Source organism: Acartia tonsa, chromosome 2, assembly GCF_053477335.1.
Source record: "Acartia tonsa isolate MP-2025a chromosome 2, ASM5347733v1, whole genome shotgun sequence".
NCBI classification, from domain to species: Eukaryota; Metazoa; Arthropoda; class Copepoda; order Calanoida; family Acartiidae; genus Acartia; species Acartia tonsa.
In genome coordinates, this window is record NC_137261.1 from 11,843,959 (window position 1) to 11,871,713 (window position 27,755).

Consider the following 27,755-nt stretch of genomic DNA (forward strand, 5'->3'; position numbering starts at 1 on the left):
ATATGTGTACAGTTATTATATAAGATATTTGACTAGAGATACATGGATCATACTGACAGTGTATATTCATAAGATGTTGCAATACAGTCTGAACCAAAATCTCATATTTTTGCAATAAAGCTTAAACTATTTTTTTTTATTTCAATAATTTATTGCAGTAAGTGTGTGGATAAGTTAATCTTGATTGCCTATGAGTTATTTAAGCAAACGAAATTTAGCATAAATGGATATTTAATTCCCAAGGTATTAAATGATCGAGCGATAACTAAAATATCTTTTTCCACAGATTAAATTTCAAATATCGGTCTGACAGTTTTTCCAAAGTCGGGAAGATCTATCGAATGGAAAAGGTTTGAAACCGATAGAACATTTCTTTATATTAACCCTTACAGATCGGGGGGGGGGCTCAAAGAGCCCCCCCCTCTAGTTTTTTCAATCTCATTTTTTTTGTAGGTAAGATGGAGAGTTGTAACTTCATGACTTTTTAAGTTTAGTAATTATACGTCGGCATGAGTTGATTTTATTAGGATATCTGGTCTGTGTCGGTCGTAGTGTCCGGTCAAAGTCGGTTGGGTAGCAAAAAAAATTCTAAATAAATCTTAATTTCTACAATATGACTTTTGTGTATAAGGTAGAAACCTAAAATTTTTTTGGTGAATACTTAGATATCAATGACCATCTGAGAAAAGTGGTGTTATGACCGTTTGACCGCTCCCTGACCGACTTTATGACCGATTTTTGTCCGGCTTTTACTACAGACATATATCATGAATATCGTGGCTTCTATTACAGCTAGAGACCTATAATTTTTTTTGGTAAATCCTTGAGCAATAATAAACAGATAAAAATATTAATTTGCGCCGCCAACCGCCGTTTTACCGCCGTAACCTCCGAAAATGGCGGTTTCCGTTATTTGCCGTTTTTCGGTGATGATCAGAAAAAGTATTTTTTTTGTTATGAAAAATAAAAGTTCGTCCTAAAATTTGGTCATCCTAGCTGCAAAATTGGCCGCTCTACAGCTGTTTTAAAATTTAGCGGCTGGCCGCTAAAAAGCGGCTAAGGAGCAGTCTGACTGCTATGACTAGAAAAAGTAATTTTCTCTAAAAATACACATAAACCACCAGAAAAAAATTTTACGTCTCTATCTGTACCAGGAGCCGAGATAGAGGGGGGGGCTCTTTGAGCCCCCCCCCCCCGATCTATTAAGGTGGGAATTGGGGCCCGATCTGTAAGGGTTAAAACATATTTTTGCTCCTGTTTTTTCCCCCAGTTCCAAAAAATTAAATTCAATGAAAATTAAATGGTTCTCATGGTCAAAAAATTTTCCCACGCGTCCTAAATATGAAATTAAATGAAAAATATATGTGTCATTTAAATCAAAATAATTGGTTTTCACGATAAAAAAATTTTCCCACATTATCATTTAAATCACAATGTTTGAAAAGGGCTAAATTAATGAATATTTACTTAAACCAAATATTGCCTTTTTGCAATGGAATGAGTTATTTAAGTATTTTAATTATTGTTAGTTTTAAAGACTACTGATTCATCTCAACCCAAGACTACTTTATCAAACTAACATCTTGGTACAGGTCAACAATAAATTTCAAAAATTTTAATTTTCAATTTCAATCATACTGTAAATTGATTATTGTTTTGAGTATATTCTTTCAATTTTAAGATTAATTCATCCAAAATATGCAAAATTTATCATAGAAAAAATTATTGATCATTGTGTACCACTATCTTATGTTGAAGTATCCAAAATTTGTTCACACTGTGGATCAACATAAAAATGTATATTGTTGTGTGTATATAACATTTATGTATGACTATGAGTATGAGTATGCATACCTCCACTTGCATACTTTCTAAAGGGATATGGTCAAGGGATAGTATACAACACACTTGCTGTACAAAAAAATTTAGTTTGCAATGTCAAAATTTATTGATACTTTTCTTGATTTAAAAATAGCAAAAAAATTGTATTATAAAAATTAGCAAATGTATTAATATATATTTAGAAAGTATTCAAAACATTTGTATATCCCGCATCCATGGTACTTACATATTTTCTGCATTTCACACAAATTTCAATTTATTCTGACATGCATTCAGAGTAAAATTTAACAATATACCATTTATTTTTATTTCAAGCAATTTCTTACTTCTGTTTGAATTATATTATTAGATATTAATATCAATACCTATTGTGTTATATAGGTAAGGTTCAATATTGGTTGGCTACTACAGCCCTCTTTATAATATGGCAAGGACTAGTAACACCCATCAGACAACCAATCCTTTCAATTAAAAGGGTGTAAAAGGGGAAAGTACGGATGTACACCCTCCTTAAAATTTTGAACCCCCTCAAGAAATATCTCTCCTAGAACCCTGTACACGCCATTGCTTTGTAAGTTGGCTTTGGTAAGAGTAAATTACCTAATACAATTGATGTTATTTAATACTTATATTTGCGGGAACTTTTGTTTAATGAAATCTTCCAATTTTTAACATTTACAAAACAGCCTACTTTATTGCTTCAAGATCCATGACAGATCTATATAGGAAATAAATGTCTATATATGAGCTCAAGTTTTCCAAGCGATAAATGTTTAAAACTCATAGTACTCCAATAATCCGTAAAAAACTCTCATTGACCAGAACGATAAGACCCATTATTTTACTGTATGAAGAATAAATTCATTATTTTTATTTCATGTTGCTATTTGAATTATATTGAAGTATTAAATTTCTATCCATAAAACAGAAAATTTAAATTTAAAATAAAGTAAATAGTAAAAGAAAACTTAGTTTTAAAATAATTTGATACTAGCAATACGTGCGTAATGTGGTCAGATATTGAAGAAAATTTTAACAGTTAACAAAACATTTTAACCCTTTCAGGACGATTTTTTGAAATAAAAAATATTAAGATCCTAAAATAGTTTAAAGAAAGAAATCGTCAGGGAGAAGATAATGGAAGAATGGGTTAATAGTCAGAATTCAGATAACCAAAAGAAAGTAAATAAAACATTGAATAAACCTAGCCAATAGCAAGATAATTATATCAAGCCCAACTCTAGTGCATCATATCCAAGGAGAAGATTCATGTCAATGTAACTCTTTCATTACTGAATTTATTTGTAATTTTCTTTATTTGAAACTTTTAAATTAAAACCTTGTCCATAATTAAAGAAAACTAAGTCTTTCATATTCTTTACTTAGGTTTATACTGTACAGATTTATTTCTAATTGAATCACATTATTTATTTTGCAAGCTATAAAAATTAGTAAAGTTTTTAATTTTCTATTAAATTTTGGAACAAATTAAAAGTATTATTAGTTGCCTACTGTGTGATAAAACTCTACACATAGTTTAAGAGTAAGTTCAAATAAACAAAAAAAATTCGTTCAACATCTGTTTTAATTATCATTTAAGTATCATTCAACGTCTTAAGAATTACTAAAAAACTTTAATTGAACAGCTTTTAATCATGCTTTGAAGCATTGTGCTTTTCCTATAAATTATAGTTTATTAAAACTACATTTTTTTCTGTGCTATTATTAGTTTTTTACTTCATTATATGAACAGAATATAGTTAGAAACAAAGTTTGTTAAACTCTTAAGATTTTGTTCCCTGAACACTGTCCCACAGAACCCACCTCTGCATGACAAATCCAGGGATGCAAAGACAGGGCAATAAAAATCTTTAAAGCTTAAAATTCAAATTAATATCTTATGTGTAACTCTTTTAATTATAAAACAATCATTATTACCAAAGACTAATCCTTTAATAAGAAGTCATATCCTTGACTTCGTGGAAAAATCCGATTCTAAACACTTCAATCTGATTATTTTAAACTTTTTCGCACTCTGATCGCTAAAGCTTGCCATCTTAATTTTAAAGTTTCAAGTTTTAAAAAGTTCTAAAAAAAGTTCAAATGTTCAAAATTGATATTATTGGTGTAATTATCATTATTTATCCAAATAAGTAAAAGGTATATCATCATTAAATATAATAATAGAATCCAAATAGTATGCCCTTTAAGTTTAAATATTCTAAATAGATCCCTCATAAAAAATACTTATCACAATACTTTTGATTAAAAATAGTTGAAACAAAAAAATTAGGTCCAAAAGGAACACAGTAAAAGTGTCGGACTGATTATGACGTAACAAAAAAAATTAGCCAATGAGAGGCCACTATAAATTTTACCATTGGTCAATAATGGCCTCTCATTGGCAATTTTTTTTTGTTACGTCATAATCAGTCCGACACTTTTACGGTGTTCGTCCAAAAGTAACAAAAAAAAAGCTCCCACAATTAAATTGAAATACTCAAAATGATAATCATTTGAGCAACCTATGGTGTCTAATAAAAAATAACGTCATAAAATGCAAATGATCTATGTTGGGCCAGAATTTATTTTACCACTGTTCAATTACAATGTATAATGACCTATCAATGGTTATTTGTATTGTTTAACGTAATTTTATATTAGGCACTATAAGCTGCTTCTAATCATTTAAGTTTTTTATACAGGAAAGATGTTATTTTATGCTTTCCATTCTAAATGGGTTCTAAGGAAAAAAAGATAACAATACTAAAAAGAGAGTAGCGAGCCAAAGTGCATTAAATTGATCATATATAACTATCATTTTAAAAACTTTTTCCAACCCACACATACATCAAAATTTCAAAAAGTGCATGATCCAAGTAAAAAGAAATGTATTACTTTAAACTTACAATGGTTTTGTGCAAAATTTACTTTGTATTTGTAAACCCATTGTTGCAAAAATATTCAAATTCTTAAAATGATAAAAAAAAACAATTTTTAAAAAAATTCATTTTTCAACAGCAAAATTGTATTAGTACACTATGATCAGTTTTACATATAGATTTAACTAAATAAATAACAATTAACTGAATTTTCTGGATGGGTGCTTCTTATGTTTTGGTATAAAAAAAACAGCATATGATTTTAATTTTATCTGTTAGCAAGCAAATCACTTTAAAATGAGTTAACACGTAGAAATTTAGACATTTAAATACCAATTACATTTAGTTTCAACAAATCTAAATATTTCTAAGTTGTATTAATATTTACAAGGATGAGAAAAACCAAGTTCTCACATCCAACTGTTGGTTAAACCTTGTAAGTCAAGTTTAATAAACCAGAGTTCAACTAAATTACACTGTTAAATTTCTTCTTCACGTCTGTATTAATTAATCTAACTGTAGTTAGAAAGTTCTAGTGGCTGTAAAGTAATTTTATACACTTTTTTAGTAGTTTTTTTTAAGAGAAAAATCTTCACTTCACGTTTTTTCACTTACACAATACACATTCAATCTCACAGTTTTATCACGTTTGGTTTGTTTTGTTTTTGTTTAGACTTACTTCAAATAGAAAAATATTTTTCAACTACTGTTTTGTCTACAATATTTGTGAGACTAATATTATTTTTATCTATATATATAAAATATATAAAGCAATAATAAAATTAATAATAAAAAAATAGATTATTTGGATATAAATAATTTTTACTTTCTCTACAAATTAATTTTTAGAAAGAATTTTTTCTATCTTTATAATCTAATATTAAAAAGGACAATTAAACCACTTTAAAATAAAATATGTTTAACTGGTAATAATAATCAATCTTAGTAGTTATTTTATCATACATTTTGTATGTTTTTTTAAAACTTGTTACCTGTTATACATATTGATAAAATGAAATAAATTAAAGAACTCTTGAACATTGTTACAAAAATCATTTTAGCTAATTCAGTGAAAATCTATCTGCACGTTAAAAATACATGATATGTCCCTAAAAATAATTGATACTTTTTTATGGGACACATTGTACCTAAAGAGACATTAGGTTTTTATCCAAAACCACATTTTAACATGTCTTGGTTAATTTTTCTGTAGTTATTATAAAAAAAAACTTAACCTCGCTCTGTTCTGGACAGGATGAGAAGAACCAGCTTCTAATAACTTGTCTCTGGTTGAATTTGGTGAGTACGCACTGACACGCTTCATACACATTTAGCATGCACACCAATGTGGCTCTTTTTATTATAATTTTATTTGCATGCTATTTTTTTGTTCTACATGTAGGTTGTTTTTTTTAATTCTATTTATTTTCACTTCTGTGTCAAAATGCAGGGTCAGACATTGTTCATGAGTGTAATGCAATGCATGTATATGAATTTATGTTAATAGACCCTGTATTTATATGGTTCATTTTTATGTAATTAAAAAGAATAGCATAACATTTTCATTGACTAAGTATTGCAAAAAAAAGTATTGCAGTTTATATTTGTACCACTACTTTAACTTGTTTTTTTCTTTGTAAAAAATATGAGATGCAATTCTTTTGATTTTACAATATTTAAAAATTTTCAATTATTTAAAACAGAAAATTATTATATTAACTTAATAAATAAAATCTATGATTATATTCTAATTTATTTAGTAGGAAAAGTTATATTACTTATATTAATTTGATTTGATTTTAAGCACTGAGAATGAATCAACATTTTTATAGGTTAAAATTCAAAATAGGTCAATAGACAAAACTTCAATTGAAATGGGTGAAATAAGATTTTAATTTGAAACACAATCCTTGCTATTGAAATATAATATGTTAACTTTTACGTTATATTATTAAGGTAGTTTGTAAATAGGACATGTTGTGAGTTTATTTTAATTTTAAAATTTTATTTCTGAAGCACTGTTTCAGTGTATATCCTTTAAATTTTGAAATTGCTTTGTTATATAACTCTTAAAGCAAATAATTTAAAAATCTCAATTTAGATATTTAGTAATAAATGGTCTGAATACTTTAATCAATTTTGTAAGATAAGATTTAAAAACCTATTCTGTTTATCCTTTTAGATTATTTTAGATAGAAAATTTAGAATATTTGTTAATAATTTAGCTTATTAATATGACTTTAAACTAAAAATGCAAATTATACATTATATTAAAAAATCTTTTTAGGAGATTTTCTGAGCCAACCTATGTATTGCATTGAAATTATTTGTAGTTGCTTACGCTGTATAATACTTGCCAAAGCATGTATTTATATATATTGATAATAAACTTATGATTACTATACATCAGCAAATATTTTTACATAAATTGATTGTAATTTTTATATTTGTTATTACTTCTTCTTCAGCACACCCTTAATATTAAACCATTTTAATTTAATATTCAAAATCAGTAAGTCTTAATAAAATATTACATTAGAAAGGTTGCAAAGAGTGTAAAAATAAATAGATTTATGGTAAGTGATAACAATAAAAGCTTATTTAAAGATACATTGGAGTAGCTGCTGCTTTTCATCAAATAAAACTATATATACAATAGGTTCAAACTTTAATACTTGTTCTAGTGATGATTGTTCTTCAAAATTTAATATCATCCCTTTGGTGTTTTTTTTCTATTTTGAAAACTTTAATAACTCTCCCCCCCCCCCCCCCCCCCACAACAAAACTATAAAACCTGGCCGCGGCGCCTGGTCCCCTGGCCTGCCTAGCCGCAGTGCTCGCTCGGCCCACTAGCCCTGTTGGGGGGATATACCAAAAATTTACAAAATTGAAAAAGATAACGCCCAAAATTCAGAGAAAGATTATTTTAGGATATGGTTTAATTATCCACAGTACATCTAAATTTTGTTTTGTATTCATAGTTATTGTAAGTAAATGTATATTTCCAATACAATAACAATTCCCTGGTCAAATACAGATCTATATAGCACATACTATTCATGCTTATAATTCAGTACATATCATATTATCATAGGTAAACAAACATTTCTGCACAAAAACAAATTTTTTTCTTTAAATTGTCATAAGTAATCACTTTAAAAACTTATTATATTCCAAAGGCCCTGATTATATCAAGCAATTTCACTCACATCAAATCCCTCTCCAATATTTTATTTTATTGTGTCCAATATAAAATAACAGCTGCAGAAACTTTGGCACACCAATATCATATCATATGCATTTATGGACAACAACACAGTAAACATCTATGTATAGGTGTAATTACAAATCAGTTTTTTCAAATCTCTGAAAATAGCAAGAGGCATATTTTTGAAAAAGATACCGAAATTCAACAGAATAATTGTGTAATAAAAAAGGAATTCTAAGGAATGTAGAAAACTGTCTTAGTTAAAACATGAATTTTAAAAAATATGACTTTGGACTTGTTACCTCTTGAAAATTTTGAATTTTAAGATATAAACAAAAATTATGGAATAGAAAGCAGTAAATTTTTTTAAAAATACCTTGAAAAAAAAGACATAAGAGATACACTGATAGTAACAGGGTTTTTGTAACATACATTCTGAAATTAACAGTTTTACCCAAGTGCTTTTTATACTTTTTGCTATTTTATTTTAGCTCATCTGTAATGTCATCATATCTTAACACTCATTCCCAATAAAAACCATTTGCATGTTTTCTTTTTCTGGTTCCTGAAGCTATTATATATAATGGTATAACACATGAATTTCTGCCTCAGTGAGCAAGCTTATAAGCTGTTATAATGTGTGATTGTTTATTTCTTAGGAATAGGTTCCACCTCTTTGTTTTTTTACCATCTCTATCTTAATCTCATCTCTCTTTCTTCTTTTGTTGCTGACTTTTAGAGAATGAAGGGAAGAAAATAGAGAGAGAGAGAGAGAAATTTCTGTTGTATTTTGTTTGGACATGTTATATTTTTACTTTCCCATCATATCATTATGAAAATATTTGTGATTAAGATTTAGTAAGCTGAATTTATATTAAAATATTTATGCAAAATAAGTGGATTATGCCTTTGAGTCAGGATCTGGGCTATCTAAATTACAATTGGTCTTTTTTCCATAGCTTTGTGCTTCTTTTTACAATCATCAAACTTTTATTCCAAACTATCTTTCCATGCAATTTGCAAAAAAATATTTCCGTATTAGTTATTTTTTTGAGGTTGACTTCTGGAACAAATTGAAAAGAGCAGGAAATTGTTAATATTTGTATTACCTACTCACACCTTTGTATGCATGTATTGCTCAATATATGTTATCAATAGTTATAATCATAATATCTTACTCAAATGTACACCTCACATAGATTTTGTTCTCTGTATGAAAGACCCTGTTCAAACATTTCAAAATTTAAATCAATTAAATATGCATTTTAAAATTCTGGGTAGGTCTAATTTAATTTTTTCTTGTTTATATATTTCCTGCAAGCTTCCTTTAAGAAATATCATATCCCATTTTGGGACTTTTTTCAGGTTACTGTTGTAATATCAAATTTATAGTAACTATTTAAACATACTAGTAAGTTTTGTGTATAATCATCTAAGCAGAGTATGTTTTGAAAGTATGTCTGGTATTGTTATTTTACTTATTATTAGTATGGATGCTATTATACCTTTTATATGTTTATTTGTTTGTTTAATTATTTTGCTCTCTACAATAAAATATGAATAATGAATATGAATTGTTATCAATATTTTCAAGTATATACATTGAATATTGAATGCATATAAATAAATCTAAAAGATTTTCAAACTTATTTTGAAACCCATTAATAAAATTTGAAATTAAATTTCTCAAACACATCTAAATATACTTTTATGATAACATATGATTTATTTTAATTCCTATTTCTTGTTGAGATTAATTGATATATGAATAAAGAGAGATAAAATGAAAGAAACTAAAACTTGTTTTATATCCTTGTATGTTTGTAATTTATTTCAATGTATAAGCTTAAAATAAACCTTATTACATAAAGTATAATATATTAAACGATAAAAAGAAGTAAGGTCAAAAATATTGTTCGAAAAGTTGTAGAGTTGTATGAAACTTTTTATCTATTTTTTTAACTGAGTAAATGCCATCTACTTAGGATGTTTCTATGTTTATATTATATTGTTGGTGTGCTAATTCCAAAAAAAAATAGTAAATACATATTTTTATATTATCTACCTTATTTATTTTCTTTATTGTACACTGTATATACAAATATATAATGTAGATCTATGTAAACAAATATAATTCTTTGTATTTCAACACTAGTCTACTAAATATATTCTCTTTACATTTTGCTTTTTTTGAATACTTTTTTTTCTTTTTTTTATGGAATTAAATGTAGATATTTATTTATTTTAGACATCAAAAGGTAAGAATTTTCTTCTGAAAAAAACATAAATTTTACATGATTGAACTTTGTAAATAAGTAATTTTCTTATTCTGTAAATTTCAAATACCATACATGCTTTCATTCATCTGATTTGTTGTAAACTCAGCTTTGGTTATATAATTAAACCAATTTCAAAATTAAAATAGATTTAAGCAAGGATCTTTTACTTAAAGAAAGACTTTTTGCCATTAACATTCTGTGTTTTCTTATAACGTCCTGATTTTTTTCTGGAGAAAAAATTTGAAACAAAATAGTTTTTCTATGGATCAAATGAAAAGTAAACAAAAAAAATTAACTTAATTACAAGTTTTAAGGTATGATTAATTTTCATGTTTTTAGTGAACTTAAAAAATATAATATTTAGGAGTGGGAGGATTATCAGTTAAAGTGGAACACTTCAGAATTTAATGGGGTGGACAGTGTAAGGTAAGAATCAAAGAGTTGTGTGTGCTTTTTTATATTTTTATTGTCATTTATATTATATTAAGGATATATCTAATATTTAGAGATTGCAATGGATGAAGGAACATAATGTTATATTTTCTATAGAATACTCATAACTATAAAATCTTAAATTTGACAAAGTTGACGCTGCTGAAAAAAATCTATGCATTAATAATGAATATAATAATTAATTCTGCATATCTGCAAAGTCATAGTGAATCTCTGTTTGTGTCCAGGTTCAGTTGAAAATTATTGCTTAAATTAAGTGTGCTGACTTTCTAGTAAAGTTTTCATAGCTGTTTTATATTTCTTAATTGGATTTTTATACATTTATGTTTTAAAATTGATTGTAATTAATGCTTTCTCTTCATTTAATACCCTAAAAGTTGAGTTGGGCTAAAAGTGTAAAATGTTTCAACAGGAGGAATGGTAAACCATTTTGAGAGGTGAGAAAAAAATTGTGTATATCTTCCAATATTTTTACCTTAGGTCTAAAAATAAATTTTTGAGTGCTAAATTTTTTTATGGAGAACAAATTGCCTATTTATACCTTTTTTGTCTTTTTAAAACGTTGTTGGGAAAGGATTAAAGCAAGGATTTATTTTTGTATGGTTTGTAGATAATAGGATACCCCTTCGACACTCCCCCCCTCCCTATTTATATATATTTTTAAACATTCTGTAGACCTTGCTGTGGGCTATATCCATGTGGGACCCTATTTCATTGAGGTTCTATTCTGTACCTGAAATAAGCATCAAAATATATCATTTTAAGTAGTTAATTTTTGGTTAATATGGCACATTTAAGGGAAACCTGTATTTTATTTTTTTGTGTGAACACTCAGTGACTGTTTGTCTTTACTTTGTGAGAGTGTTAAACAAACAAACAAACAATATCAAAATATCGATCTTCAATGAGAGGTGTGGTCTGTTAGTTTGTCTGTCAGTGGTCTGTATTTATTTGTTTGTGAACGTCTTTTTGTGCTTGTTAGTGTGTAAAAAAGTGACAGATACTTATTCATATTTATATTTTTATATACAGTTTATACTTGGCTATATTTGTTTGAAAGTACGAGTAAGTTTATCAAAAGTTTGTACTTCATTAACAAATTTTAAACTTCTCAATTAATACCAGTGCGTTATCTTAAACAGTTAGGGAGTTGAATCCATTTTTATAGAAGCAGAAATATAATCTATGATTATGGTTTGGACCCTCTAAAACTGTAATCTACCCTTACACTTTCCCCTCTCTTGGTGAAGATATCTTCACCAAGAGAGGGGAAAGTGGAATCTTACATTTCAAAAATCGTATCGGCGTTGAAGATATCTTCACCAAGAGAGGGGGAAGTAGAATCTTACATTTCAAAAATCGTATCGGCGTTGAAGATATCTTCACCAAGAGAGGGGAAAGTGGAAAGGTAGATTACAGTTTTAGAGGGTCCAAACCATAATCATAGATTATATTTCTGCTTCTATAAAAATGGATTCAACTCCCTAACTGTTAAACTTTCATAAAGAGAAATGTCGTGAATATTGTGTTTTTTTAACCCTTAACAGTCGGGCCCCTTGCCGCACCTTAATCGGTCGGAGAGGGGGGGGGGGGGCGTTCAATTTGCGCACAAGTTACTTATAATCCAATATAGAAAAGAACAAGGAAAATAATGGACAAGAAAAGGAGCTTGTAAATCATTGAATTAATTTTCTGTAAATTATAATTCATGAACAGAAAGTTAACTATCTGTTTTCATTCTAATTACAAGCATACAAATTGGAATATTGATTATAATTACATTTACATTTTACAGTGTGGCAAAAAAGTTTAACCTGAAACAAAAAAGTAACGATTTACTGTATTATTCAATTTTCATGTTGACTATATTCATATTCATATGCATTTTATTGTTGTTCAACTGATGTCTACCCAAGTTTGACACACTGTGTATAATTAACATACTTAGAGTTATGAATAATTAATTTTCATTTATACCATGAATATTAACCTTAACTCTGCTTGTTGAATTACAAATTCTGTAATGCCATTAAATTATTTTTTTAAGAAATATATAATTATTTACCTGCATCATATAATTTAGTTTTGATAAAACTTTAAGTAAGTTTTTAGTATTAGTTTAAGTATATTTCATAATTTTTCATGGTATAAATGCATTTTAATTTCTATTTTCAGGGTTCACCCCAGATTCCTGTGGACGCCCGATCTGCTGATGTACAATAGGTAGAATTGTGTCCTCCAGTTTTATAAACACAACCAAAATTCATTGCAAAATTCTAAAAATTAATTAAATTTTCCTTTACTTTTTGCATATTTAAATAACTTTGAAGAGAAGATTATATTGTCCTGAGCTGAGAAGTCTTGGAAAAAAGGAAAAACTACTTGGTTAGAAAAACTTGGTTGTATGCATGCAATCGTTATTCAAAGTTAGTTCATCAGACAGAACAACAAAAAGTGCACAATTTTGCTTATTTTAATGGTACAAAATAAATACTTTATTTTTTAATGATTACTAATACAGCAAATATCTGTCTAATGAACTTACTTAAATTTTCCAATGGCATGTAAAGCTTTTTATATTTATTCATAGATTTAGAAAAAAATCAGCCTTTCACCAAATTTATGTTGGTGCATGGCCAAATTTAAACGGATTAGTCTCCTATAATCTCTCTCTAACTGGTTTAGTAAAGACGTAAAGAGTTTTTAAATATATAAATGTGTTTTTATATATGGATCTAGAGTATCTTATTAAATTATTTTTTTTTATTTTTTAAAGGAAAACTAGGGTAATGTTTTTAAAATATATGAAAATTCTAATATTTTATGCAAGAACATAGATTAATGTTTAAACTACTGTTTTTATCACCAATTATCTCAGTCTCACCTACATATTTCAAGAATTAAGAGGAGTTTCACTTTAAAGTTTTTATGTATTTAAATTTAGATTTGTTTAAATGATACCAATTGATATTATATTAGATTTCTAATATTGATTATGATTTTTTTGTGTCATTACTGTTTAAATTTTTTATGAAAATAAGTAATATTACATGATATGAAATTTATTAGCTTTATATGAAATTAAGATATTCTAGATCCACTATTTCCTCTAAATCTAACCGTTAATATATATGCTCATGCCTAGAATTTAAATGCAGTATGATCATAAAAAAACTTTTCAGTTTTCTTGGTTCAAAGCATTTTGGTGTTTACAAAAATGACAAATTTTGAAATAAAATGAGAAATATCCTATTTCTTAACAACTTTATGGTATAAAAAGTATTATGTATAACTACAGAATAGAACTGCAATTTTAAACAACATTGTATGAGCATAATCATTCTTGATATTTGAGTAAATCATATGTTGTTTTATTTTTAATTCAAAATTGATTCCCTTTATTAATTGGTTTTTAGTTACACATTATGCTATGAGCTGCTAAATCCGAAAAGTAATTTGGTTCATACTGTATGTATATAAGCGATATTATAAATATCAAACTCAATTCTCCTTCACTCAAGTGCGGACGAAAAATTCGACGGAACATTCCAAACGAATGTGGTGGTGTCGAATGACGGCAAATGTCTTTACGTCCCGCCCGGGATATTCAAAAGCACGTGTAAGATAGACATTACATGGTTCCCCTTTGACGATCAGCTTTGCAAACTCAAGTTTGGATCATGGACGTACTCTGGTTGGAAGGTAAACAAAAAGATAAATAATAAAAAACAAATTAAACCAAACAATTTTAAAATACTTAAATCTATTCTATAGAGCAGGGACAGGGCCAGTTATTTGACAGAGAAAAAATATGGAATTTAGCAGAAATAATTTTTTGGGGTGAAATTATTAAAACTATGGATTGGAAAAGCTGAATATAAATTAAATTATCTTTATCTAAAGTTTGGTTAATTCTTCTTTAAATCTTTGTATGTTGAATTCAATTATTTTTTCTTCAAAATAACAGTCCATATCTCTGTTAAAATCATTAGTCTTCTTTCTATCTATCTTTAAATAGAGATCTTACATGCAGTATGAAGTGTTATACTTCTAGTTGTTTAGGAATTTTGAATATGTGCAAGTTATTTTTTTAGAAATATTTTGCCAAATTTTACTTTTCCAAATTGAAGAAAAATTTCTCAAATTCTTTGAAACAATAAATGAAGATGAAGACTTCATATATATGGATCCCTATTTAAAATTAAAAGATCACATTAATAAAGAACAGCTTAGTCTAATGTTACTTACTGAAGCATTAGTTTGTTGATCATACATCCAAAAATTGATTAAAATTTTTTTTAATTTCCTTATCCTTATATTGAATTATTTTTACATAAATCAATTAATCTATTGTATGATCAACAACTGTACAATCAAAAGACTTTTTACTAGCAAAATTACATATTTCTATTGTCTTTTCCGTGTCTACATTTTTCTATGAATTTTTAACTGCATTTGTCTTTTTGATACTTTGAATTGAAATTACCATCAGTTATTTCAAAGAAAACTTTTTCTTAAAACTGGGACATTAAATATAAGATTATGGTGATAAATTTTGCACCTTTGTGAAAATTTTACTTGATGTAATTGTTATATTACAACTTTCTCTCTTCTAACATACACACTTTCTATTGCATATATTTAAATCTAGTAAACAAAATAATTTGCACAATGTACATTTTCTTAAAGCCACAGTTATTGGCAGTTTTACTATAGTTTATGTAGTTTTAACATTGAAAATTATTTTTTTCTAAATTTTTTATTTAAATCAAAATATTATAAACTGAAAATCATGGATAAACTACTATTTTTAAACTTGTTGTAAAAGTGCCTTAACAACTATTTTTTCATATTTATAACATAAAACTTCAAGAGCATGCTTTCTTATGGGTTGTGAGATAACGAGGACTAAATCAACTTCACTTCTACTCTCTCTCTCTCTCATATTCATTCACTTTTTGCACTTAATATTTATCTTAAATAATGTGGTTTAGCAGAACTCTAATCATTTAGCTAAATTTCATCCATTTAATTTCAATGATAATAAATAAAATCCTCAAAAAAAAATTTTAAAAATAGATTAGGACAGAAAATAAATATTCATTTTTTCTCAGCTATTAGAGCATTATCTATCCTAAAATCATCCTATTTTTAAAACATACATATTTTTCATATAGACTTAACACACCCATTTAGGTTTTAGTAAATTTAAGATTGCTGTAAGGATAAAATAAGTAATTTATTTAATTTTGTTCTTTTATTCATAACCCATAAAAAAGCAAGCAAATTTTCCCCCACAACAATAAAGAAACAATGTGTTTTACACTAGAAAATACATTAAAACTTCAAATTTCCACTTTAAAACTTTGACTAAATGACACTTTGTAAGTAAGTTGTTTATCTAAATGGTACCTGTACCACAAAGCTAAAAGTGTATGCCTCAGGTGCAAGGTCCAGGAAATTTGGTCTTAGTTTCAGGGCCAATCAATCCTTCATTTTTTTCAATTCAATGACATTTCAAATTTTCAGTATTTTTAAAACTCAAAGCTCAAACTAATAAAACCTATCAAAAAGTTGTACAAATGTACAACAGACTGAATATATAAATTATTGAAGTTTAAGAGAATATTAGTCAATAGCTAATATTCTTCTTTGAGTTAATAAAATGAATTTTTATTAAAACTAAAATATCCAGTATTTTTACTTTCCATGTTTTAAACTATGAAGAAAAATTCATAAAAGTATTTTTACAATTCATGCACTTATTGCTATAAAAATTCATACACTTTTCTTTAATTAGTTTTACAAACACATTTTCTCTTCAATTGAAATGTTTTATACGTTAAAAGTAAGTAATGCCTGTTGTTACTACAAATTTACCATCATTAAACTAGTCAAAAACACATTTATTCAAAAGGCTTTATGAAAAAAATGGTTATGATAAAAATCGATTTTGTAAAGAATAAAAGGAATGCATGATTTGTTTTACATTGAATACAAAGAAAATGATTATTGGTAAAAAACACATATTGAAAAATAATAAATCGATAGGCATGAATCATAAACTTTAATTGTTTCTTATTGTATAGAGAAATCTTTTTGCCCCCTCTAAATTGTTTTTATCTATGTACATTACAATTGAATTCTCATATATCAAAATTTTTATCTATAGTTTATATTACAACAAACATGTAAAATTCAATATTTCAAACATTTCAATTTGAAATATTGAATGTATAATTTTTTTAATGTAAAAAAACTGTAAGTAAAAACATCAATTAAAATTTTTGTGCAGTGAACTGATGTTTAAAATTATCTATACTTATATAGAGAAAAGCTTTTGATACTACTAAACGGTATCATTTATATTGCTTAAAGAATCACATTGTTTTGATAAATTACAAAGACATTGATTGACCTTGAGACCAAACCAACCAAAAATTTCCGCCTTAACCTTATTCATTCTGATCAGGGATCCGTTTAAGGTCAAGGTCAACTCGGCCTTGAACCTGATATGGTCAAAGGTTACCATGTATGCTAATCTATACCAATGGTTGATTACTCCTCTGGATTTCTCGCTTGTACTGATCAATGCCTTTTAATCCAAGTCTTTGACGTGGTTTATTGGTTGGTCATTTTATAAAGATACACTAAAGTATCAAAAGTATGGTAGATTTTTTAGCCAATTTATTTTGTTATGATCCCCATTTACGACGCCATTGACAAGGTTTACTGGGTAATGAGCAGTGCAAGAAAGACTTCCTTTATCAACCATTCATAATTATCTTCCTTCTACACTATACTCCTTGTTTTTTTTGTTTTCAAATTTGATTGTATTAAAAAATATTGATTAAAATGATTTAATTAATATTTTTAGCTATAATCATTTGATTTTCAGTAATTTCATTAGATAAACATTTGAATTACAATGATTAAATATTATTTTCTTTTGTTTTTTTATTAAGTATTAGCACTTAATATCAAAAAAAATAATTTTGCACATCCTTTTAAAAGACACATACACAACCCAAAACCCTTTGCACAATGTATAGCACATTATATTATGTCAAAAAATTTCTTGATTAACTTCATTGTTAGCACAGCTATTCTATAATAAATATCTTTGTCATGTGTATTGGTTAATATAGTGCTCAGTACTTGTATGTATTTCTTCAGATAGAGTTTGGGATAATCTTTTACTTGTTTTAAAGAACATTAAAAATATCTACATTCTTGTGTTGTACAAACATTCCTTTCCAATTTGTTTCAATGCATTTTTTGTGTGTTATTGTGTGGACGCTTTTGGAATACTAATATTGTCCTTACAACACTTGCAATATGCTTCCTCAATACAACTAAACAATATGTTAGAAAAAAGTAAATGAAGTTTTAAACATAAAAACATTTGTTTTGATGAAGTTTTAAACATAAAAACATTTGTTTTGATGAAGTTTTAAACATAAAAACATTTGTTTTGATGAAGTTTTAAACATAAAAACATTTGATTTGATGTATAATCTAAAAATCAAGGAGATTTCAATGATATTTAATGCAATGTATGTATCTTTATACTACCTTTTCTATAAAGCTATGATAACATATTTTTCTTTGGTTTTGTGTCCTTAATATGTGTATTGTCTACAAATGGGATAATACAATATAAGCTTATAATTACTGAATTGTAAAGTAAGTATTAAGAGTGACACATTCAATAAATAAAGAATATTTTTAAACCCACCTATGTAAAATATAAATATTAATGTAGTACATATATTCTGTTTTAAGAATTGTTTCTATTTTAACTAGTTGCATTTTAAAATCTTCATTAAATTAGGTCTGCTTTTGCTATGCTAAATTAAATAATAAGAGATATGACATTTTAAAATTTATTATTATTCTTAAAAGAAAGCAAAGTGTAATGTAAAAGATTAATTAAATTTCATTTTAGGGAAGTTTATTCTTCGTCTAACCTTCTGTGCTATTTTTTGTATACTTTCTTTTCAAATCATTTACAAAATATTCAAAACAACATAGAAATACAACATAACTTACAAGATTATTACATAAAGTTTCTTTTAAGAAAGAATGCAATTTTCAGGTCAATTGGAGATTTTCTTGAAAGAACCTACATTTTCATATTTTGCTATTACTACAGTTTTCATATATTTCAGCTTTATTTTAGTTTGTTTTCTACACGCTAATGTAGTTATTTTAGCACTTTGGAATGGATAAGAGACAGCCATTTCTTATATATAGTTTTTTTTTATAAAATATTGATGTTCATTTTCCGTTTATTTAGCTTGATTTGAAGTTGAAAGATAAAGATGGAGGGGATATCTCCAGTTTCATTACAAATGGCGAATGGGATCTAATAGGTATGTAAATCGATATATGATTACTTGGATGTTGCGCCATATATTAATGTACTATGATAAAGTAATGCTCGCAGCTGGCTAAAATAACATTACCCCTCTTATACCCCATACCTTCCCTGCCACTGGATTAAAAACTGACCAATAAGTTAGATCCATAAGAGCAAGCTAAAATGACGAAAAAATTTTACCAGTCAATATATCCAGGTATATCCTAAATCCATTATGATTAGGTAATATTTATATTGAATTGTATTTAAAAAGGTAAACAGGTAAAAACTTATATTTTGAAAGGGGGGGGGGGGGTGTTTCATAAAGTTTAATAAAGAGTGTTATATTTGAGTAAAATTTAATGTAATTTAGTGTAAGTTCGACATTAGCAAAACATTGGATAGTTTTGGTTTTAGGTCTGCGAATTTCTAGGAATTGTTATCAAATAAACATCGTTTTTTTATTCTAGGTGTTCCTGGAAAGCGTAACAGTATAAGTTATGACTGTTGTCCTGAGCCATATGTGGACATAACATTCACTATTCACATCCGTAGGCGCACCCTATACTACTTCTTTAACCTTATAGGTGAATCCTTGTTTATCATAATTTTTGTCTGTCTTTCTGTTGCTTAATATCTCGCTAACCACCAAACTGTACAATGAAATCGTTATATGTCTTATTATCCCTGAACCCTTTCCTCTTTATTTTGAATTGAATTAAAAATGTGGGGTTTTTATCCGATGCCTAAACGCTGCGGTGCCTGTAAATGAGTTTCCTGAGCAATGTTACCTAACCTTACCTGACCAAATTAATAGACAAAAATAAACTTAAAAGTAACCCCCCTGTTCAGCCGGTAACCTCTTTTTACAATATATATTAAAATAGGGTAGGGAGATTTCTTTGCTCGTTTAGGTACTTTGTGGGAAACCGCAATCATGACTTGATGAGATTTACCTCAATTAAGCCTATGATCTGTAAAATATAAAGGAAATGACTCTTCTGAAAAAATTTACGCGGCAAATAGACAAAAGCCACTCTGAATAAAATTTTTGTTTTAGTTCCTTGTGTTCTAATATCCTCCATGGCTCTGCTCGGCTTCACCCTCCCCCCGGACTCGGGGGAGAAGCTCACCCTTGGTAAGTTACAAATCATATTTTTTTTATTTGAGGGAAAGGGAAGGGGGCGCTTGTTTTTAAGGCCTCTAGGGGCGTAGTCTCTAGTCATAAGATATAGGGGGCTTAAAGATTAACTAGATTTGACAATTGAGATAAATGTAGTAATTCATATATGCATCGTATTGTAACAAAAGTAAAAAGGAAAACTTACAAAAATAGTGTATAAATATAGAGTGGTGGTTATCTAATGCACTGCAAAATACTTTATACAAGTTAATTAAACAAGGAAATTATTTTGGAACAAGTTTTTATTTAATTAAATGTAGAATTTGCTTATTTACAGCGTAATTTTGAGGGCTGTTGTAACATTGTCACAATATAGCAACAACAAGTATAAGTGTTTGTTTATCATTACAAAATTATTTGCAGTATAGCTTCGAAAACAATTTATATCCGCTGGACTAGAACCGATTCTCAGCCATACTGAAAAATCATGTAAAGCATCTACAGACAATTTTCCACGAATGATGAAATCAAAATCATGAAATTAATATCAGTTTTTAGACCAGGCCTTCGATAAATAATTAGCTTTTTAAACTAAATTTAAATTCCAAATGCAATTTTGAAGATAAAAAAACACATTTATTTAGAAATTTTGCTATTTCATTCAATAAAAGTTTTTGTTTAATTTTCAATAAAGTGTTGCAACTTTTATTAGCAGAAACCAACAAATTGGTTAAACCAGTGTTTACATCACTCAACTATTGGACATTATCATATTTTGTTAATTAGATTCCTATTTACGAATTATAATAAAAAATCAGGACTCGGCAGCTGCGCCAACCTCACATTAAAACAATTTAAATTTTTTTTTCTTCAGAAAAGAGGGATTGCAATATTTTTGTCAGGTTCAGACTTCAAGCTGTAATATTGTTAAATGTTGATATATCTGAGGCTTAAAGGTGGCTGCCGAGCACTGCTAAAAATGTACATCGTTTGACAATTACATTAAAATATGAACTAAAAAAAGAAATGCAATTCTACTATTGAACAATATCGTTTTATTGGTCAAATACTTAGTAATATTTATTTTTTTAATTTTCAGGTTTAATTTAAGATATTTTCTTTTTAGGTAAAAAACAAGATAACCATAACCCAGAGAGTGCAGCTTTTATTAATAATTTACTTTTCAGATGTAACTATCCTCCTATCTCTAACTGTATTTTTGAATTCTGTACATGAAAAAATGCCAGCCACTTCAGAGTTTTTTCCATTAATAAGTAAGCTGTAATAGCTAACTTTATAGCTAACTTACAAGATATTTAGGAAGCAATCACCTAATTTGAAGTATTTATCTATCTCACTATTGAACTTATTATTTAAATAATAGCTAACTTTAGATAAAGCTAATATTTCAAATATTTATTATTTGATAGGACCTACTTATTTTGAATTATTACCAAAATTACAATTCGCTATTTGATAAATAAAGTATAAGAAAATAATAACAATTTGATTTCTATGAAGTAGCTTACAATTGCAATTTGATTTAAAGTCTACAAGAATTTTAAAAAATGCATTTAAGAAAAACAAATTGATAATTTAGTATTAGGAAAATTGATTTGAAGTTTCAATATTATAAGTGTTGGGCTTTATTTTTTGCGTGCAGCCTCGCTTCTCTATAACAAGAATATGTCCGTCATTTGGATTGAATGTCGACGTAAAATAACTTTAAGATTCTTGTTTTTAACAGAACTTTATATTTAGTTTATTAAAAATAAATCAAATTGTAACAGTATTTAAATTATCCCTCTCTCAGCTAAGATTGAAATATTTTTTTTCTGTTTTTTTCAATAAAAATTCTTTAATTTGAAATGATGCAATTCATAATGAAAGTTAAACAGTAACTACCTATGTTAATTGATTAACAACAAACTTTGTCTATTTTCAAAGTTTATTTACACACATTATACATAAGCAGGGAGGGAGGGGACATTGGTCCATAAAGTTTTATTTTAACGTTTGGGGACTTGATTGAATTTTAATTGGTTGGTTCATTAGGTTAGGTGTGCAAACGTTTCAACCACTTTGGAGGGTAATTTTTGGTGTCATCATTTGGAATGTACATTAATTTATCGGCCTTTGTCTAATGATTGCATTATATGGAGTAGAGTGGGACAGGATACTGATTTCAAGTTGCGTTGCTTTTCTATAATCAACTATGTCTGTCCGTAATACTAAGGTAAAATGTTATTTTCTCGGCTGCCATTTAGCATAGACTTCTGATTTTTGTGTGAAATTTCACCCACTTACCTCTGTCTGAAATTATTCAACAATATCTTTTTTTCTTTATTGGTGTAGTGAGTTTAATATCTTCTATTCATATCTCCTCTTCCTCTTTTTTTAAGGATACTAAACATCTACTTGATAATTTACTGTTTGTCAATCAATAGGTTTTGTGCCACGCTACTTACATATGTTGTCATCCTTGTTATTTATATTTTACAGGTAGACTGTAAAAAGAAAATCAACTTCATATTTATTTTCTTTCAAAGTACACCAAAAAATAAATTGATTTAGATTTACTTTATTTATTTTTTGTTGACATCTGTGGTTATAGGAAATATACACACACACACACACACACAAACATACACACAAAACTCTCACATACACACAGAAATTGAATATGTTGGTTCAACTTTCAAGAGAAAAATTGAATTGTGTAAAATTTGATCCAATATAAATTGGCACAGCTTGTAGTGAACAATCATGCCAACAAATTTCACATTTCATCAATATAAACATTTTTTTACATGCTCTTTTATAATTATGGAGTGAAATAACCCACCATGAATATATGAATTCCCACAACACTATTCCTTGCAACTTCGGTAGGGTAATCTATTAGAGCTGGAGTCTTTCTTTACAGCAGTAGGTTTAATTATTTCCCAATGGTGGAAATATTTTGTTTATTAGTGCATTTTGATTTTATAACAAAATTTTAGCTCAAAGCATAGAATGGTGTTATTTATTATTACATTTCTGAAAATGATAAATAATATTTTAATTTAGCTTATCTTAATATTTTAAAACATTTTTATATGAACTCAAACCTTGCAAGTAAAACACACGAGAATTCAGACACACACAAACATAAATACTTTTCACAAATTAAAGGATAGTTGTTCGGTCATAATAAAGAATTTTGATTTAGCCCAACACTTATAAGTTATATGTATGTTTATTTTTAGTAGATTTTAAGGTAATTTTATATGATTAATCTGCAGATTAAATTTGTTTTATATTTCTGCAAAATCTAATAATCTTTAAGAAGATTTTTTAATTTGCTATACTCGAAGTCCTTGTGTATAGGTTGTAAATTAGTTTTAGAAACTGAAGTATTATGTGTATTTAGGTGTAACAATATTACTTTCACTGACTGTATTTATGAATATGGTATCAGAGATAATGCCCAACACAAGTGACGCGGTCCCATTGATAGGTAACTGGAGCTCCCCCCTCAATACAAGACCCACCCCTTCTCTTCTGTCCTTTAATAGTTTCTTCTTATAGTAACCTATCCAGAAAAAAGGGTGAAAGCAAAGTTGTTTCTTTTAACTATTTTAGAGCATCTTATTTTTAGTTGGTAACCCTTTTTTTAGAAAATAAACTAACAATCAAGAATTTTGATAATGTTACCAATTTTGAATTTGTATGCAATTCCTGCTATTTGAGGAAATTTAGTGATTTGTTATGGTTCATCACCTTCACATAAATATACTTCAACATTTTCAATTTTTCAATGAAACCGCTTTATCACTTGCTGCACCTACCATATATATTATTATATAAATATTTAAATAGATTATTTCTCTATTAAAAATCATTTAGTATAATGTATAAGGTCATGACAATTATGGTAAAAGCACAACTTTGTATAATGTATAAGCCTTAAACTCAGGATTAGTCTAATACTTGTTTGTTTTTATTATTTTTTCCTATATAAACCAAACTGTGTGATCTTGTACATTTAGAAGTTAAATGTCTTCATATTTTTCCTTTAAATATTTAGCCTTAGATTTTAGCATCTAATTTTTGCAGTGAGATTTATTTGAACAGGGACAGCATTTAAGACTCAGCTGCATGTTACTTTATGAATCTGTCTACAAATGAATATGACAGGTGCAAGGAGATTTCAGATGTTTATTTATTTTAACAAAATAATGATAACTATGGATTTGTTTCAATGATTAGAGATGAATGGAAAATTATAAATAATGTTTTTCTAAAATGATAAACTATACATATGTAATTGTTCTAACTAGGTATTTTATCAGTTTAGAGACTAAAACAAAATTTAAATAGAAATAGATTAAATATTAATTACTTTCTTTAATCTTGTGTTCCAAGGGTTTAAATCCGAGCCTATATCTTGCAAAAATGGCATTTTTTCATGGCATGTGATTTGAATTGAAATTTGATTTTGAGACCCATGTTTCAGGAGTCACAATCCTCCTCTCCCTGACAGTATTCCACAACATAGTGACCGAGACCTTGCCCAGGGTGTCGGATGCCATGCCCCTTCTAGGTACTAACTAAATCTTTCTCTTTAAATCTTTTTCCCAAAAACACATTAAAAACTACATTATGTTTAAACCCCTTCATAAATTACATTTTAATGATGATATTGATTAAATAAAAATGATTTTCCCTCAAATAATACAATTTGTTAACTTGCAAACAACAACAACACATAGAGAAGTGGCCTGATATATTTTCTGGAGACATAACTTTGGTTCACAAAGTTGTAATGGGTTTAGTTCAAAAGGATTTGCTAAGTTATTAACTTGAAAAGAATCATCACTCAAACCTTCAACATCTCACATTTTCAGAGGTACCTACATAAAAAAATTTGGGTATCTACAAATTTTATATCAAAATCTTGTTGATTGAGTAATGATGTAATTATTTGATTCAAACATAAATAAAAAAAATCCTTGAAAGCTCATAAAACTAGAACCAAAGTTTATTTTCCATATAGAACTCAAGCCACTTTGTACAAAATAAGCCAAAAGGATTACATGTTTTTCCCTTGCTAAATTTAACAAAGAATAGGAGTTAGCATTTAATTATAGGGTTCAAATATATATTCTGAGTCTAACAGTCTCAAACATGTTACATGAGTTCTATAAATTGTAAATATTTTTTCAATTGTAAATCAAGAATTTTTCTTAAGTCTTAAGGTTTTGTATAAAAAAGGGAATTTTTCAAATGTGTAGTTATTTTTCCAGTAAAATATATCTAATAAATGATTAACTACATGTTTATGAATAATTCCATTAAAACAAGAAATTCTTAGCAGAAAATGAAATATAAATGTTAAAACTTGCATGCATAAAAACAAGAATCCTCATAAAACACCTGTCATAAAATAAATCAAGCTACCTAGATGGCATTAAAAGACAGTATAAAACTAAATGAAATTAATAAAAACAGCCTTATTTTGCTGACTCCTGTTCAATTTCTCTCCCTCCCACATCTCATACTCATGTTTGAATGTTCAAATGCTGTAATTTTGCTTGTTGCAAGCATGGTGTTCAAATTAACTTATAGTTTCTTGTGACTTTTTTGGCATGAACAAATGTTTCCATTTGCTATGTTCCAATTTTATCATTTAAAAACTTTTATCATAAGTTCTTTCAATTACAATATAACACATATAGAAAATTACAAAAAAAATTATGCGTAAAATGGAAAAAAAATATCATTTCTCTTTATGTTTTATGTGCTTGATTGTTTGTAAAATTGCATTTGATTGATATTTAATGATCCCCTAATTAACATGAATTCTACAAAACTACAAATTATAGTTCATTTTATTGAAAAATGAATACATAAGTTAGATCATATCATTACAAAAAAATTTAATATTTGTGAAAGGAATATAGTTCACAACTAAACATATGTATATTTTCTAATTTGTTGATTTCATTAACTTCATTTAGTTCTAGCAATGTATGTTTCATAACACACAAATAAAATGATATAGATAATCTTTTAAAAAGGAATTCATTTTATGCTTTTTTTAAAGGATTAAAGAAAACAATTTGTGTAATGGGTAGAACAAAGACTTATTTTTATTTATCTATTAAGACATTTTAACTGTACTTTAAGATAAACTAAAAAGAAATTATGATTTTAAGATAAATATTTATTTTCACTTGCAAATTATTTTCCTAAAGTGAAGTATCTCTAAATGAGTTTATGCTAACATTAAAAATTTATATAGTTTTAGATGTTTAAATGATATTTTAGGTTAATTCCTTAATCCTTATATGGTAAGACATCCCTAGTAAGTAAGCCTAGAGATATAAACATGAAGTTTGAACAAGACTTCAAAGAGAAGTTAAGTTCATGTACCAGATTATTATATCATTTCCCACTTCTTATTTACATTTGGTTGAGTAAATCTTTTTTATAATTTTTGTGGCTGGGTTTTTCTTTATCAAATAGCAAAAAAGTTTAACTTTAAAGCCGTTTTCTTGTTAACGAATCCAGTTTTCTTTTTATTTGATTGTTAATTGTATTATTTGATGATGTTACATTTGCAGTGGAGCAGTTTTGTTTATTTTATTTGACATTGCAGCGCATAAATTTTGTTCGCAGAGTAAAACTAGTTGGAAAGCTGAAAATATTCATCATCTTTTCAAATTTTCTTAAATCTATTGTAATGTAATTATTTCTATTTATTTTGTTTTTATTAAAGTTGCTATGGTAATTTTAAATCTAATTGTGTTGGTCAAACTGGTATCTTTCTATTTTAAATGAATATTTCATTCAAGTATCAAGTAATTACCTGCAATATAAAGCTTTGAAATAACAAAGTGGCATTTTAGAAAAATAAACTTTAATTACATTTTCTATGAGAGGTAAAACATTCTCCACCTCCTAACTGTTAAAAATGCATTTCACATCCCTCAGTTTGTTTTATCAGGTTTCAGGAAAAGTCAAATACAAAGTGTCCACACAGTTTGCCAATCTATTATTTTCATTCTTTAATAAATAAAATCTTTCTATTAATTGTACCAAAAAAAAAATTGTGGATTGCTATGAAGTAAGATTAATATATCATATAATAGTGTATAGTTATCAGTACTAGAGGCCTATGAAATAAAAAAAGGTATTTCTTCAAGCGGGTCGAGTAAGTCATCCCCCTTCCTTTAAATAGCCTAGAACCTGGACTAATGTAAACTTCCTTGAAAGTTGGTGTTTGACTGGTCCACCCTTTAGGAGAAATTCTCATAGACAGACAGACATTCTGTTGCTTTAGTATATAGGATTGGTTGTTTTTTAAAAAGCCCATATTTTGAAATATTTATTTGGTCCTATCACATTGGTTTAGTTTTGTGCATGAAAAGAGACAGATTCTAGGTTATTCTAAGTAATAACATAAAAGGCGTTAGAAAAAGGTCTAATACAAGGTTACATCCTATTTCAGTATATAAAGGAACTGCATTTACATTTGTCAAAAATCCTTGTCATCATACATCAAGTGTACCTGTTTTGCATTTTTTTAACAATTCAGTTACATTGTCACAAATAGCTAAAG

General features: G+C 27.4%; 1 protein-coding gene across 5 annotated transcripts in view; it reads left to right on the forward strand.

Annotated features, from left to right (window-relative positions):
- The window catches only part of nAChRalpha6 (nicotinic acetylcholine receptor alpha6), a 70,548-nt gene that overhangs the window by 19,803 nt on the left and 22,990 nt on the right, over positions 1-27,755 (forward strand). The window contains exons 4-11 of one of the 5 annotated variants that reach the window (XM_080146242.1): positions 5,116-5,160; positions 10,576-10,637; positions 12,840-12,887; positions 14,186-14,366; positions 18,964-19,039; positions 19,497-19,613; positions 20,087-20,164; positions 23,562-23,648. In XM_080146242.1, coding sequence (XP_080002368.1) covers positions 5,116-5,160; positions 10,576-10,637; positions 12,840-12,887; positions 14,186-14,366; positions 18,964-19,039; positions 19,497-19,613; positions 20,087-20,164; positions 23,562-23,648 — 694 coding nt within the window. Of the gene's footprint in view, positions 1-5,115; positions 5,161-5,978; positions 6,024-10,575; positions 10,638-12,839; positions 12,888-14,185; positions 14,367-18,963; positions 19,040-19,496; positions 19,614-20,086; positions 20,165-21,336; positions 21,424-23,561; positions 23,649-24,647; positions 24,735-27,755 lie in introns of all 5 variants that reach the window. The other 4 variants (XM_080146266.1, XM_080146259.1, XM_080146236.1 and 1 more) reach the window with 4 other exon arrangements.